General features: G+C 41.2%; 2 protein-coding genes across 2 annotated transcripts; both read right to left on the reverse strand.

Annotated features, from left to right (window-relative positions):
• Positions 1 to 2,047: 2,047 nt before the first annotated feature.
• On the reverse strand, positions 2,048 to 9,681 carry swap70b (switching B cell complex subunit SWAP70b). Its single transcript, XM_077597061.1, has 12 exons — positions 9,488 to 9,681; positions 8,257 to 8,397; positions 6,732 to 6,905; positions 5,946 to 6,179; positions 5,650 to 5,796; positions 5,469 to 5,577; positions 5,141 to 5,322; positions 3,498 to 3,605; positions 3,267 to 3,433; positions 2,912 to 3,110; positions 2,734 to 2,830; positions 2,048 to 2,540 (listed from the first exon to the last, which is right to left on the reverse strand). The coding sequence occupies exons 1-12, from the start codon at positions 9,581 to 9,583 to the stop codon at positions 2,422 to 2,424; spliced, it is 1,773 nt and encodes a 590-aa protein (XP_077453187.1). The 5' UTR covers positions 9,584 to 9,681; the 3' UTR covers positions 2,048 to 2,421.
• A 600-nt stretch (positions 9,682 to 10,281) lies between these two features.
• On the reverse strand, positions 10,282 to 15,680 carry wee1 (WEE1 G2 checkpoint kinase). Its single transcript, XM_077596229.1, has 10 exons — positions 14,779 to 15,680; positions 13,758 to 13,966; positions 12,670 to 12,736; positions 12,415 to 12,587; positions 12,067 to 12,335; positions 11,903 to 11,992; positions 11,537 to 11,622; positions 11,286 to 11,456; positions 11,004 to 11,149; positions 10,282 to 10,511 (listed from the first exon to the last, which is right to left on the reverse strand). Exons 1-10 carry the CDS (start codon positions 15,241 to 15,243, stop codon positions 10,394 to 10,396), a joined length of 1,794 nt encoding a protein of 597 aa, XP_077452355.1. The 5' UTR covers positions 15,244 to 15,680; the 3' UTR covers positions 10,282 to 10,393.
• Positions 15,681 to 15,864: the final 184 nt, after the last annotated feature.

The raw sequence follows: 15,864 nt of genomic DNA on the forward strand, positions 1-15,864 counted from the left end.
CCTGTTGCATGAAGCGGGCGCTATGTCTGGCGAGAGCATCTGGACACCACATTGGTTGTTTTTTTGTTTTTTTTGTCGACGATGCCGTACTAGCTCGATACGAGGGGATTGTTCTTCATAATATTGGAGACCTTCTTTAACAGAGATTTTTTTTCTTCCCCAAATACATTTATAACTTTTTTTTAAACCCTTTCGGGAACAGTAGACAGCTATTCAAAAGTTGACACTTAGGAAGTTTAACTATTTAGAGGGTAAGTGACTATTTTTGATCATCAAAGAATGAAATCTAAATAATTAAAACTAGTAAAAACTAAATGAAATTAAGGGCAAAAATAGCTTTTTACACCTTTAACAATTTCTTGCACAATGTTTTTGTTTGTTTGTTTAACCATTACAGGAGACAGGAGTAACACTCTGAAGTTGATGTTTCATTTTCACAGGCCTTACCTTTTTGCATGCCCTTGATGCCGATAGACGTCCAATTGGTTTAACTGGGAAGGCCAAAACTGCTCATCTATCAGTGTCATTGATCTTCTTTCATTTGCCATTCCCAGTCAAAATGGATTGGACGTCTAGCGCTGTCATTGGCAGGCAATGAGGTCGGTGAGTGCCCTGTAATGGTTAAACAAACAAACAAAAACATCATTTGTGCAAGAAATCGTTAAATGTGTAAAGACAAAAATATGAAAAGCAAAATACACCAAAAAAAATACACTTTAGCCCTACAAATCCGTAAGCATTGTGTCCTTGCAAAGCACTGAGATCACATTCTAGATCACAAAGTGGCGGCCCGGGGGCCAAATCTGAACCGCCGCATCATTTTGTGTGGCCCGGGAAAGTAAATCATGAGTGCCGACTTTCTGTTTTAGGATCAAATTAAAATGAAGAGTATAGATGTATATTAAATTTCCTGATTTTCCCCCTTTTAAATCAATAATTGTAATTTTTTAATCAATTTTTTTCTGTGTTTTTAGTTCAAAAATCATTTTGGAAAATCTAAAAATGTATAAAAAAGCTAAAATAAACATTGTTTTAGATCTATAAAAATACTGAATATTCAGGTCTCAACCCGAGCCTGACACCTCTGTTCTAGATGCCTCAACATGCAAAAAAAGCGACCAAATAAAAAAATCTTAGCGGGCAAATGTTAACATAAAATGCTTATTTAGTGACCTTACTTGAAAAGATTAACACATTTTATCAATGGTGATCAATCACAAGAAAGTTCAGGTCAGTGACATCTATTTAAAATAATTGGTAATTGCCTAGGGATGCCACAAGATGGTGGAAAAGCTGTCACCTTTTTCCATTTGGACCACATGAAATCTAGGCCTGCTTTTTGTCTTTCTTGCAATCTCGTAATTGTTTTTTTCACTTACGATGACCAAACTTTGAAGTATTTTATGACTGACTCCAGTGTTGTTCCAGATGCTGCGCAAACGCCGCCGTCACGCAACATGAAGCAAACACTTTGGAATTCAGATTTGTCATTTCTACAATCTTGGTTCAAATACGTAATTGATGTCAGATATTGTAGTTTTCCCTCACTCAAGAGTTCACCTTAATGACCATTGGGCATTCTCTCTGGTGTGTGTGTCGCCCCCTGCTGCTCATAGAACCTTTTATACATGTCACTCCTTCAAGGAAGCAGGAGAAGGTGAAACAAAATGAAATATCATGAGCAAACAAAATGATAAATTTTTCAGATATAAAGGTCATTGATTTTGTTTTATGTAAATTACCATGGCTAGTAATTGTGGGAAATTGCAGGGATTAATTTGACCCCATTTCAAATTTAGAATGTGCCTACAAATTCTTTTTTCCACCATAAATCCTGATATGAAATTTAAAAAAATGTATTAGACATCACTCTACAAAAAAATGCCTTGTTATTGTTGGTAATTTGCGTACAACCCCAAAAATTTTGCCTTGAAGACTTGATAATTTACACTGCAGACTGTGTCGCCCTCTAGTGAACATATTGTGAACGATGAGAACACTACTATTGTAAATTATATGTACTACAGTCAAATGTTAGATATTTCGGTGAGTTTTTCAACAAGTTTTATTCCACAATTTAGATTTGTTCCAAACAAAAAACACACGTGTTATTTTGAATTCCGCAGTGTTAAAAAGTTCACCAATTATTAGTAGCACGTGTGGTATACTTTTTGTTAAAAAACATATTTACATATAAATCTTCAGTAGAAGTAGCCAAATGTACACTCACTGGAAAGTCATTATCGCAAAAATATTGAGATTCAGCATTTATTAAAGTGAGGTTTCTAATATGTTGCATGCATATTGTTTAGTCTGGTTGCAAGAACATGTAAAAAGATGACAGTGATGATCGAATTTGTATTCCTACCATGACCGGTAGTGTTAGCGATGCTAACTTGGCATTGTTGTTGTTGATGACGTCTACTGTGCCGGCGCTACCTGGTTCTTCATCTCTTGCCATTTTTTCTCCCTCAGGCTCAGTTCGGCGTCTGAGAACGCAGCCGGGCCCCAGTTTGTGATCATCTGATGTCCCTTGGAGCCTAACATGTAGGAAGAAACAGGCTATATAATAAGGATCATATTTCAGTGCCGTTGATAGCCATAGATGTTCAGTCCATTTGAGCTGGGCTTCTGGAGTTACATTTCACTGATTGGAGTGTCAAGCTAAAACTTTACTAATAAGCAAAAATATGCACATGTATTGAAAAACCAAGTTTATATTTTCAGCATTACCTGGCTGAATGAGGCGCATGAAGCCCTCATGTTCAGCCACTTTGTGCTTCCACGTCTTTGTGTTGTTGGTGGCGTCTTCAAGCTTCTTCATCACCGTCTGACTCACACAAGCAAAAATAAACATTGATGATAATCCACTCCATCATGTTGCGGATGGGGTTTGTTAACACAAAGTGACCTGGTACTGTTCCAACGCCCCCTGCCTATCCTGCTCCAGCTGCTGCAGCTGCGTCATGGCATCCCTCAGGGCGTTGTCCTTTTCCAACCGCTCTTTGTGCAGCTCTTGCTTTTCGGCCTCTGTCTCCGAGATGGCTTGCTGCTGCCTTAGGTGGATCTGCTCCAGCTCGGCCCGCTTGGTCGCTTCCTCCTCCAGCAACCTGCACGAATGCCCGCCAGTATTAGTGGCTAATGCTAAACGTGCTAAGCACGCATCAAGTGTGGCATCTTGTCCGAGGCCATTGAAGCAGCAATATAGTACGACTCCAAACTAGTTTGCAGCTAATTTTACAAAAGTAATATTTTTGCCATCTCACCTGGCCTGCAGCTTGCGGACCGTCTCTTCATCTTGACGAGCACGGCGCTCATCCTCAAGGGCATCTTCCAGCTGCCGATACATGCCCTCCATCTCGCGGACCTTCTGCAGGTACTGCTCGAGCTCCGTGGACTTCTGGGCTACCTGTTCCTCCATCTGTTGCCTCACCTGAGCATGTGTAGAGTGCACATAAGGTTACCATCAAGTGCGAAGATGGAGAGGTTCCACGCACCATCTTCTCTCTCTCCAGGTCCATTCTGTAGCGGTCCTGGAGTTCAGACTGTGTCTGAAGGCGCCGTCGCTCTTCCTCCGCCGCATTGGCTGCCGCTTCCTCCAGAGCCTAACAACCACACATTAGACAGAAAAACACTTTTATGACAATTTCGGATGAACAACAAATCAGTTCTGAAACACAGTATATATGTTGAGAGAGTGAAAAATTGTATATCCAAGTGGATGATCATCATTCATTTCATGTACCTCTGTGTTCATAGAACAGTTTAAATCAAAGTTATTAGAAACAAGCAAATTCGAAAACATGGTGGCCATTTTAGGACTATGAAAAGGAATTTTGTCTGTGTGTACAATGAACAATGGCAAAACACAAACAAATAACACACTCCATTTACTGGTGTGCAGTGAGTGTGTGTCTTATTGTGCATTCATGCAGTCACAAACTGGTGGACAAAAGAGTTGCACCTCAATGCCAAATGTTTGTGCATTCAGTACCAAGACAAAGTGTGTCAGCCAGTAAGGACACCAAAGTGTCAGACTCTCACGAGCACACGTACTATGCACCCATTTGTCAACAAAGCATGACTCAACCTGTTTCAATCTGTTTTTCCCCCACAGGAAATAAAGGAACTACAAATGATTTGTTCCAGGGTTAGAATTAGCTGTAGCAGCATTGCGTTAGATAGTCATAGATGGACACTACCGTTGGTTAACGCCTTGATAGCAACTTCATTTTGTAGGGTAATATTTCCTAATGCTAATGTGAATACGAGTCTCAAACAGAGAGGAGCCACTTAAGCCCCACAAGCCAAATGTCATCATCGGTCTCAGGATGGTCGAGTTTGGCAGTACGAACCGGAAGAACGTCTTTAATGGTGACCAACTGGGCAACCAATCCTGCTTTAATACGCATTCCCGCATGACAAGTAGCTTATTATTCATGATCAGATTGGCGTGGAAGTGAAGGGACTTCAGATGCTATTAGTATTCATGGTGTGGCATCAAACTGGCAACGAATGAAGCCTTGAGGACAATTCTGCAGCTTGCAATAACAATGGCGCCGTTTAACACTACGTGAAGTCTTCATCCCTACTATCACTTCTTTGACAGGGAAAACTGTGCACCGTCTAACAAGTTAATAGAATTTGATGTCAAAGTCGCACACAGTAATAATAAGAGATGAGTTGTCCTCTTAGTTAGACAGTTCAGTGCATAAGAATGACTGTTTTTAATAGTGTGGGTAAGACAAGTTACATGCTACTAGTGAGGCAAAAGTCCAGAAGTGAACCGCTGTGTACTGCTATTTCTAACACTTGTGATTTGCTAGCTAATGTCACAAGTAGAACTAGTCCAGGTCTCAACTAGTGCTCAGTTGAGTGAGGACAAATAGCGTACTAGCGTATGGACCTTATCATGGAATTTAAGGAAATCGGATAGATGCTAGAAGAGCTAGATACCTGATATCAAGTGCAAAGGTTAAAGCCCACTACACAACTTTCTTACTAACTAGTTGTCATCAATGAATTGCTAGATGTTAACCAGACCGTGGCTGGTGGAGAATAATGTTATACTATAACAGGATCGTAGTTGTTTAATTCTTGCAAATGATGATGAAAGCCCCATCCTTGTTGTAATCCTCACCTTTCTCATGTCTTCCAGTTCGTGTTGTTTGGCCTCGTTGGCTGTCTGTAGCTCCTTCATCTTGGCCTGCAGCTCCTCGAGGTCGGCCATCTGCTTGAGGCGCAGATCGCGACGTTTGTGGCGTGACTCGCGGTGGGGCGCCGGACGGCCCACTCGCAGCAGGTTCAAGCAGGTCTGAATGGCTACAACCAAACACGCACATTGAATAACCCTTTTGTATACTGCTACCAAAATTTGGATTTGTGGCTTGCAAGTGAATGCACATGTCCAACTCTTCTTGTGTGTGGTAGACAGCTAAACATGACCACTCACTCACTCACTCACTCACCCTGAATCCACTCCTGCTTCTTCTTCTTGTCTGACGCGTTGATCTCAAAACTCTTTTGTGAAGATCGGATGAAGAATAGACACTTCTTGCCCTCTTTGTCCGCTAGAGGCTAAAAGGGAGCCCATGTCCATTTAGTAAAACCACAGCAAATTCACTTTCTATTTTCAGAGGTGGTCCTTGCCTCCACGCTGCAGTTCTCATCTAACATGATGTCCCCCTTCTTCTCCGCCTGGTCCTCGCTTACATAGTAGGAGATGGAATTAGGTTTTAGCGTGAACCAGCGTTCTGTCCAATTCTTCCTTTTGTGGCCCTTTTTCATCATGTAGCCCTGCAAGAAATACAGCTTATCATGAATCGCTGCAATCAATCCCATCAGAGATGCTCGCACTTTTTTGATTTATACATTAACAAATCGATTAGGGTAATTTATCCAACAAATGCTGCTTTTCTCTCCTATTCATTAGCACTAGAGAACACCTGCTTGAGAACATCCAGTATGAGTTCCTGGTGGAGTTCGTGGATTCCCATAGAGAGCGTCTGTCGGTCCATGCCCTTGCTGAAGTGACCGGAGCCCACCAGAGTGATCAGCTGCCACACATTGATGCTCTGCTGCTGCTGCTGAGAAAGCATCTGCAGCTTGTAATCCTCAAAGCGCTCCTCCACCCAGCTGCCCCCCATGGCCTCTGTAAGCTTGCGCAAGAAGTACTCTATCTGGAGAAATCGAGGTAAAACATGGCCTGGGATTACTGAAAGATGTTTTTTTGTGAACACAGGAGATAAGGACAGAACGTGACCGGACGTTTGGTCGCCCGGACGTTTGGTCGCCCGGACGTTTGGTCGCCCAGACGTTTGGTCGCCCGGACGTTTGGTCGCCCGGACGTTTGGTCGCCCGGACGTTTGGTCGCCCGGATGTTTGGTCGCCCGGACGTTTGGTCGCCCGGACGTTTGGTCGCCGGATTGTAATCATGAGGGAGAGTGAGTTTAATATCTAAATATCTACTGTTGACAGAGAGTTTACTGTTCTCAAAATTGTAATCATGAGAGAGAGTGAGTTTATTATCTAAATATCTACTGTTGACAGACAAACGTCCGGGCGACCAAACGTCCCGCGACCAAATGTCCGGCGACCAAACGTCCGAGTACCGGACAGAATGAGGAAGTTCCTAGCTTCTTTTTCCTGAATGATTTTCTGCAACCCATTAAGTGACCCATCTTAACACCAAACACGTGAGAATCATTTGCAGGAGCGTGGAAAACACTCACCTCCTCTGTGACGATAACTGGCGGGTAACTGTCCTCTGACAGGAAGTTGAATATGCACCAGATTTTGAAGGCGTCTTCGTTGGAGATGAGCAGATTGGCCTGGTCCAGGTTCTTCCTGAAGCACAATGTCCAGCACATCTTGTCGAAGTCCTGACGGTCAAAGTTGTCCGTCGCCTGTCGCACACCATTCAAAATTTGTCAACATTTGCTTGATTTGTTCTATATATTATGGCATCCAATAACAATATTTTTTTTAATTAAAATTGTTTGTTGATTAACAGAATGAGATAAAAAAAAAAACCTCACTAACCAACAGAAAGACAATACAGTGCTTCTCTTACCGCAACTACAATTTCTCATTTTTCTCACGTTTTCCCTAATTTCTCCAAGAACAAATCTGAAGAGCAAAACTAAGTATCTGTATGTACAAGGAGACACTGGCTGGTGGAGTCCCATTGTTATTTCTATATCACCAAAAAAGAGAAGTAGCTATGCCAACATTTGCAAAAATAAACCATGCTTAACTTCCCTAGAAAATGTGAGGAACACAAGATTGGATTGGATATCGGGAAATATGAGTGAGGTGAGTGGCAGGCCAAGCGTGAACTCGTACAGCTTCAAAGGGAAACAGGTGGACACAAAATGAGTGAACCGAAAGTTAAGCGACGCTACCAACCATTAGAACATGGGTTTCCTCATTATGTGCAATACAGCAACTATAAACACACACACGAAGGGACAGGATATGTTCCAACACACTATTGTACTCTGTGGGGCTTAGTCTATATATGTGGAAAATTGTCCCACTCCACCCAGAAAGACTCAGAGTGGGGTCTCCCACAATGATTAACATTTTTTTTCCTTTCTCAAACCAAAATAAAAAGTAGTTTTAAAGCCCCGACACTTAGCGGAAGGTTTGTGTCAAAGCCGTGCTAGAAAATGTTTCAATTTTATAGGGAGACTCAAGAGTCCATTCATGTGCACAATGAGATGCCTTGTGCAGTCATGTGACCAGACAGCAGGTTGTTTCACCCTGGCACGCACAGGCACTTAAAATTACACACATACTGTATACAGTTCACACACATCTACTATAAATGACTGTTTCCTTGTGTACCAGGGTGGAGTTTCCTCACCATAATAATGCCCTCACTTTATCTAAGAGTGTGCGTGTAGATTTGTGTAGTATCGCGATGACGACACGTCCTGAACTTACATCACTACCTTTGCATTTCCTGACAGCGTCAGAAATTACTAACAGCAAGGAAGAGAGCAAGAGTCCCTCAAAATTCAGTACATGTACAGGCATGAATAAACATTTGAAATACGTTTAGTGCTTATGTTCTGTCACAAAAGACAACATCAACAAAAATCACAATCATTTTCATCAATAAGGGCAGTGAAATTATTGCATCCATGTTTGACAGCAGCGTGGAATTTCAAATGTATCTTGGTTCATCCCCAAATCTGAGCATTTGAACATAAGTCTGTAGATATTTCATAACCAATGTAGGTGTACAAATACCTTGTCAAGGATAAACTTGTTTAGGTAAGGCATGTATCCTTGATTGGAGACGGGCCCTTCGTCGTCATCTTTAAAATGTTCTTCCAAAGCCACAGGGTCGTGAGGGATCTTCATGACTGTACACAAGTTGTGCGACAGCACCTAAAAATAAAAAATAAATTAAAAAAGGATGCATTTCTATTTCAGAAAAATAGACATCTTTCAAATAACGTCAACCATCATTAAGCTGTATAAGGAAAGGGACTATATTTTATACTAATAATAAGAATAATTAAAAAGAAACTCCTAAGGACCTGGCGACCACATATGTGAACATGACATTATCGGTCATGGGCATGTGAGGTCCCCATATCCCGGGCCTCAATAATATAAATATTTAAAAACGATTTTGAATAAATATGTACATTTTTCATTTGATAAAATGTGGACAAAATAATAATATCCAAACAAAAACAGGTATTGTAAAGTTTTACCATTTTTTTTTTCCTTAATTTGATAAAATGTGGACAAAATAATAATATCCAAACAAAAACAGGTATTGTAAAGTTTTTCCTTTTTCTTTTTTTCCTTAACAGTGACAGACGTCCAATTCACTCAAACTGGGAGGTTTGGCTGTGAATGCTGCTTACATTTCCCAGTCAAAACGGAGTGAGCGTTTGATGCCTTAGTTGAGAGGCAAAAAACGACATGACTGACCTTTGAATTTATCTATATATTGGATGTTGTACAATGTCTTCAAAGGACTGAAATAAACAGACAGTAGGTGTCATATTAACAGACTTTAAAATCAAAGGAGGGCGCCATGTTTGCGTTCGTCCCACATTTGGCAACCCTGCCTTTTCAATGCCCAAGTTCAGTAAGGTGACCACGATCTCACCAAGTCACAACATTCCGTTACTTTGTTTTCGCGTACTGCTAAGTTTTGTATGAGTATTTTAAACAACAACAAAACAAAAACAAACAAGCTGCTTTTAAAACAGTTATGCAATGCCCCTTTGCAATTTTACATCACTAGCTCACTTTTAGGACGACAGTGTCTATCAAACACTTCCTAGCTACCGAAAATAAAATAAAAAAACACTTTTACAGACATATTTAAAAAAAAAATGAAATCAAACAAGTTTTCTTCGTTAATTTAGATGTCAAGCAGGTGCGGGCACCCATGTGTCACGTCCTCGTTAAGAGGAAGTTCAGAGAGCCGCTATCTTTTTCTCTTCCTTATTTCTTTTACCTTTAGCTGAGATTTGGACACTTTTCCGCTCTTATCCACGTCGAGAGACGTGAATGCGTGCCAGATGGACTTGAGCAACTCGTCCCGCAGAGACATCACGGTGATCGGCTTGCTATGTTTGTTCGACTCGGTCTCTTCTCCTGCCTGGAAATCCTGACGCTCTCAGCGTCCAGCCCATGTCATGTGACCTATGCCCCCACCTCCCCCGCCACACACAAGGCACAAAAATGCCTGAAAATAAAAGATTTTCACAGCATTTTGTTCAAATTGATTCCAATATAGTACTTTATTTACCTCTGCAACCATCTCCCCAATTTCTATTGGTCCAAATTATGAAAATAAAATGGAATACTATAGCTTTCATTAGAAGCTTGAGTTCCACTTACATTTTGTGCACTTTTCATCTTTAACATTAGAGCTTCTTCATAAACTTAGAGGTTCAAAGCATGACAAGTTGTGAGAAATGGTAGAGATTTCAGTGTTTTTTGTATTTGTAAGAAGTTTTTTTTGCTGTAGTCCTTAACTCTTTGTCAACATATTTTTGTGTAAATCAAAGGCATAAAGGTTTTGCATAGCTAACCAGTCAAATTGAACTGCCTCAGCAGAGCGTAAAAAAACTGTTGACCACAAACTTCTTTAGTGTCCTTGATGACAAAAATGTTGCAGTCAGCCTAAAAAGTGAAAATGTTGCTTTTTCACAAGGACTTTAGCTCTCGCAGCATTGTTCTACTTATGCGAATTCAGCCGACAGTTGCTTTAATGTCACCCATCAACAGACGAAAACGACCACTGGATATGGTAACAAAAAGAAGATAGAACCATTTATTTAAATAACTTTGTACAAGCTCAACATGGCAACGGGTGAACGAACATAAACTTAGTTCAAACATATGTACACGAAAGAGTTCAGAAAATGTTGAGGCTGACAGAGCGACTCATCATCTTCCCAATAAGCCGGGAGTTGCTGCTTCGGTTTCCCATCTCCCCGATGGAGGCTCTGGCCAGCTGAGCCTTCTGCAGCTCCCTGACCACAAGCAAACAAAAAAGAATGGTTGGAAACTGTTTGTTCCAAACTATGACGCCTGTTAACAAGACTATAAGGTTTTAACATTGGATTATGTTCATATAAATTCATTATCATAAAACAAAATATTCAATCATTCATTTTCCAAACCTCTTCTCACAATTTTTCTTCATCAGACTCTTCTGTATGCATACTCATTGATTAGCAACAGCATAAAAATGTTATTAAAATAATTTAGAGGCTTTTTTTTTAACTTTAAAAGTTGTGAAATGAGTAAAAAAAAATGCACATATTTTCATGTATTTTACTTTTAAATTCTGAGTATGCTGTCAAGGAATATTTGAAAATAGGAATTGTTTATGGCTCTCTTTGTCAAAAAGGTTCCCGACCCCTGCTATAATACATTTGTGGGGTTATGGATTAAGAACCTTAAACTCAGGTGAATCGGAATCACGTGCAAAAATATGTGATCGGGACATCGCTAGTAAGCACCTTTCTAACAGGGCATTCTTGCATTTGAGAGCGTTGTTTTCTACCCGCAGTTGATCAGCGCTCGTCTTGGCCGACGTCAGCAGCACCGGATGGCGGATAAGGTCGGTGGCAGAAGGGCGCTGGGTCGCGTCAGGGTGGATCATCCGCTGAAAAACAACACCAAGACAAATTAACAACAGAACAGCACCAGTTTCAAAACGTTCCCATTCAATAATTCTCCGTCACTATTCTCTCTGTGGGATGTGTTTTTTGCAGTTCTTAAGGCATCATTGCAATACACACCGTGAGCAGGCTGAGAAACTCTGGGGAGAGTCCTTGAGGTATGGAGGGCAGTTTTCCCTGCCGGATCTCGTGCCAAGCGTCGCCATTACTGGGCAGAGGCGCCGCTCCGGCCGCGCTGACCACTGTCAGGGCGAGTGCGAAGATGTCGGCCTTGACGAGGTTGCTGCAGTCCTGTCGGGACGACCAGAAGAAGTCAGTGAAATTTTCCGAAAGAAGACAAACAACAGGTTTTTCCAGTTTTCAGGACTAACCTCCTGAAGGACTTCATTGGCCAAATATCTGCTATCACCTTCCTCTACTTGATGATTGTTGGCTTGCGTCACATGGCCAAGATCACCTGCAAAAATTAAATACAATTTAAAGGAAGGATCCTTATAAAATCATATATATATATATATGGTTATTTGTGCAGTGGTTGTCTTGAGACACTATATGTAGCTAATTTTACAATCGAACGAACAAAGTTAAAAATTGTTATTTGACCAGTTGATCATTTGGCTATTTTGTTTTGTCATGTGCTTTTATAACCAGTCAAATCAAGTTGAAAAAAAAATGTTTGTGGCCTTCAAAAATAAATGTTTAATGAAAAATATTATTGGGGAAAAAAAAAATCAAACCTATTTTGAAGACCACACTTGTGTTAAGGAGATCCTCATCATCGCCTTCATCGCAGCTGCTGACTGATTGGCGGGATATGAAGATGTTGCCTTGAATAAAACGAAGCGTTAGAATTAAACAAATTCCCGTCTGTTTCACTCTAAAATTACTGAATTAAACTTACTGGGCTTGATGTCCATATGCACCAATGCCATGGAGTGGATGTACTTAAGTCCACGGGCCACCTGTAGAAGCAGGTCCTTGAGCTCCAGCTCCGAAAAGCGGGCGCAGCAGCGGGCGTTGTCAGCCATCACGTCTGACAGCGTGCCGCCGTTGCAGTACTCGTTCTGGATCAGCATGTGGCCTTCCTCCGCCCATGCCGAGTAGTACCGCACCACGTGCCGATGCTGACCGAGCACAGCGTGAGCGTACACCTCGCGGAGAGCGTTTTGCCTGTACAAAGAAAAAAGTGACACAATTAAATCATTCCAAAACAATTGCCATTTTATGGTGAAATATAAGCAATACTCACTCATCCACCGATCCGGCCAAAGGCTTCTTGGAGCGCTTGATTGCATAGAGACAGCCGTCCAATCGCTTGACGCACTTGTACACGGCACCAAACTGGCCACAGCCAATCTTTTCAAGCTCTAGGAACTCAGACACGTAGCGGGACATCATGCTGCTCTCCATCATGGTGATCCTCTGGTGAAGTGGAGCACACATTTAACTCAGTAATTGTGTGGCAATATTGTTTAAAAAAAATAAAAATAAAAAATATAGTTACCTTGGAAGGTGGCAAGATTTCCTCTTCATCCTCTCCGTTGCTATAATCCATGTCTTCGCCATTAGAACTGTGTGGAGAACAGAAGGAAGAATGTTTTTACAAAATAGAATGAGTGGGTTTTTAGTTGGGGCCTTTACGCAATAGTTGAATTCTTTTGTAAATCTATAATTTAAAAAAAATAAATTGAGTATTATCTAGGGAAAGAGAGAAGTGTGTCAGTTGGTCAGACACAGCAGCAGAGTACACGTGTTGGCAGAGGGGGCGTTCACAAGCACACAGGAGAGTTGACGAGCAAGCACGAGGTCGAAGTTCCCAGGCAAAGGTCGGAGGTGAGTAACGCACCGTGCAATTATGAGATTTTTACATTCAAATAAATTACAGTGAACAATCACAATTTGTTTTATTATTAGGCAATATTGAAATTTTGACTCTTTTTTTTAATTTAAAGGCCCTTTTCTATTAACCTAAGGCCACTCTGTTAATTTGGCGAAATTTGAATGTCACTTACTGTTGATTTGGATGACTTTCTGTTCATTCGAGGGCATTCATTTTGGGTGAATTCCAGGCCACTTACTGTTGAATTTGGGGTATGTATGAAGCCCATTCTGTTGATTTTAGGGCTTTAAAACACCACTCCCTATTGTTTGGAGTCCCTTCGTATTAATTTTGAGGGATTTACTGGTTATTTAGTTAAGTCCTTTTAATTTTGGTGTTTCCACGAGACATCCTGTTTATTTTGGGACATTTACAAGTCACTTCATGCAGGCTATTGGTTCTTTCTTGTCACTTCTTATTGATTTTGGACCAATACTATGAAAAATAAAGTTTTGTTATGACCTCCAATAACACTAATGTTGATTGATGATACTGCAACGGCTATGCCAATTTCTAAAAGCATGTCTATCACATTACCCATTGCACGTTGTGATTAGGCAACAAGACAAATGTTTTGATGAGTAAATTTACAATATTTAAATCTATTTTGCCTATGATTCATTTTGTTTCTAGAAAATGGCAAATGTGATTACCAAACAGTTAGGTTTGACCCTCTTTTGGAGAATTGAGGACTAAAGAGAACTGTAACATACACATTCCGGTGTGGCCGCTTTCTGTTGTTGCTTTGCTGTGTGGCCGACTGGATGAGCAGGGAATCGGGGGTAAAGGGGTTGATGTTGACTGCGGCAGTATGACGCCTCTTGCCACTGTCTGTGAGAGGTCTTGGAGCAGTCACCATGGGCTCCGCTGAATTGAATAATGGGCCCCTAAAGCTGGAATCTCTCACACGAGACAGAAGGCTCTGGAACACAAATATAAAACCTTTCATAGCCACCTCAAGCAAAAAAAATAAATGGATAAATACAATAAAAATTGGCAAACCTAGCTACATGCTAGAAAAACAACGACAAAAAGTCCATTCTCGCCTAAATATTCTGGCACTTATTGTAGAAAAAACATCAGTTCAAGATAGTGATTTTATATATACTTTGATGATATGACATTATGTGGTCAAGTCAGTACGGGGGTAATAATTGCCCCTATAATCACCTGAGAGGTGATTTTTAAGGTGTTGTTAGTTACTCATAAAAATAAAAGATTAGTACCTCATATGTTCCCAGTGCCTACACTGTTTTTTGTTATAGTAAATTAAAGTTCATATAACTGCAACAACAATTTGCTGTTGCATTTTGACATTACATAGTAATTTACAGCCCTGCTAAAAGCAAGCCACGTCATTGTGTCTTATTTTCTAATCACCAAACATATTCGCCTGTTCTGCAAAGGGTTAAAAATAGCATTACATAACGTGAATACATTTTTAAAAATGATGTCAAAATGTTTTAATTAACTTTTATGTGAGCTGAAACTGTACGAATGTTATATAAACAAACGTTTTTTTGCAAAAGTTGTGAGATTCAAATAGAAATAAAGTGTTACAGTGCAGCTGCAGTTCATGAGTATGTTATGCAACAGCAACCACTTTAACTGGGTCACTGGGTTGCCAACTGACTCAGCAAAATTGTTGACGTTTAAAATTCGCCTTCGGTCCACAACAAAATGTCCATTTACTTTCATTCATGTTAACCCCCTTATAGAAGCATTTTTACCCACCTTAGGCGTGTGCGGCGTGTCAAAAAGTCGTAGTTTTCGCAGAGTTTTGTGCGGAGGTGTGTCGGGGCATGAGCGGATCGGCGAGCCGGAGCCATCCTTTCGGGCTCGGTTGCACGAGTGGACCGGTGTACCGGAGTACAAACACTGGGCCTTCTTCACCGACGGCGTGCAGACTGCCAAGAGCTCCGAACGTGGGGACATCAAGTGGGACGGGGAGCCAAAACCCTCTTCCGCCCACAACTCGTCCCCGAAACATTGGTTCGGTTCGGGGCTTCCACAAGCATCTCCACCGCCTAACGAGCTTGTTCGCATGGCTGTCGGGGAGTCCAGTTCGTTAAAGCCCGACTCGTTGACGTCCTCAATCGTCTCGTCCTCGCCATCGCTCGCCGTAAAATCAAGTTTCTGGCGGACAGGTCGGGCTTTGGGTGAGAGGCAGTCGAGCAGTAATCTATCGAAGGTCGACATGTTGGCCAAGTTTTTTTCCCCCCTCGCTAAACACTTGATGTCGAAAAATAAGCACGCTCACTATTCCCACAAAAATACAGAAAAGTTGCGTCTTAAACTACCTTGACGAAAGTATTTCAGTCACCGAAGAGGGTTGCGCAAGCCCCGAAAAGGCTGTTGTTTTTCTTTAAACTCCAGCCCACCACGTTGAAGTCGCCATCGACCGAATGCGACGAAAACGCACCAAAAAGGGGGAAAATAACCTACCCGCCTGCGTCGGGTAATCACCCTTCTGCTAATCTGCTAACTTTCCTCGCTCCCTGGCATAAACAAATCACAACGCCACAACAATTTCAAAAAATAAAGAGGAAAATATATATTTTTAAGACCAATTTATGTCATGCGCGATTCAGCGTTAACGTACTTCCCGCGACCGTTAGTCATGTGGTACTGGGCAGCCAATCAGAGCGCGCCTGCCAACTCTTAAAAAAATGGAGCCTTCCACTTAAAAGTATTGGAACATTACGTCATATTGCTCTTTTAAACTAAGTGCATTCTTGAAAGAGAAAATTTAAACAGCCATCTTGCTTATTTTTGTAAATTCTTGTGTGCGTTTATGTAACTTGACCCACTTCTTGAAAA

This window comes from Stigmatopora argus, chromosome 3, assembly GCF_051989625.1.
Source record: "Stigmatopora argus isolate UIUO_Sarg chromosome 3, RoL_Sarg_1.0, whole genome shotgun sequence".
In the NCBI taxonomy this organism is placed as follows: Eukaryota; Metazoa; Chordata; class Actinopteri; order Syngnathiformes; family Syngnathidae; genus Stigmatopora; species Stigmatopora argus.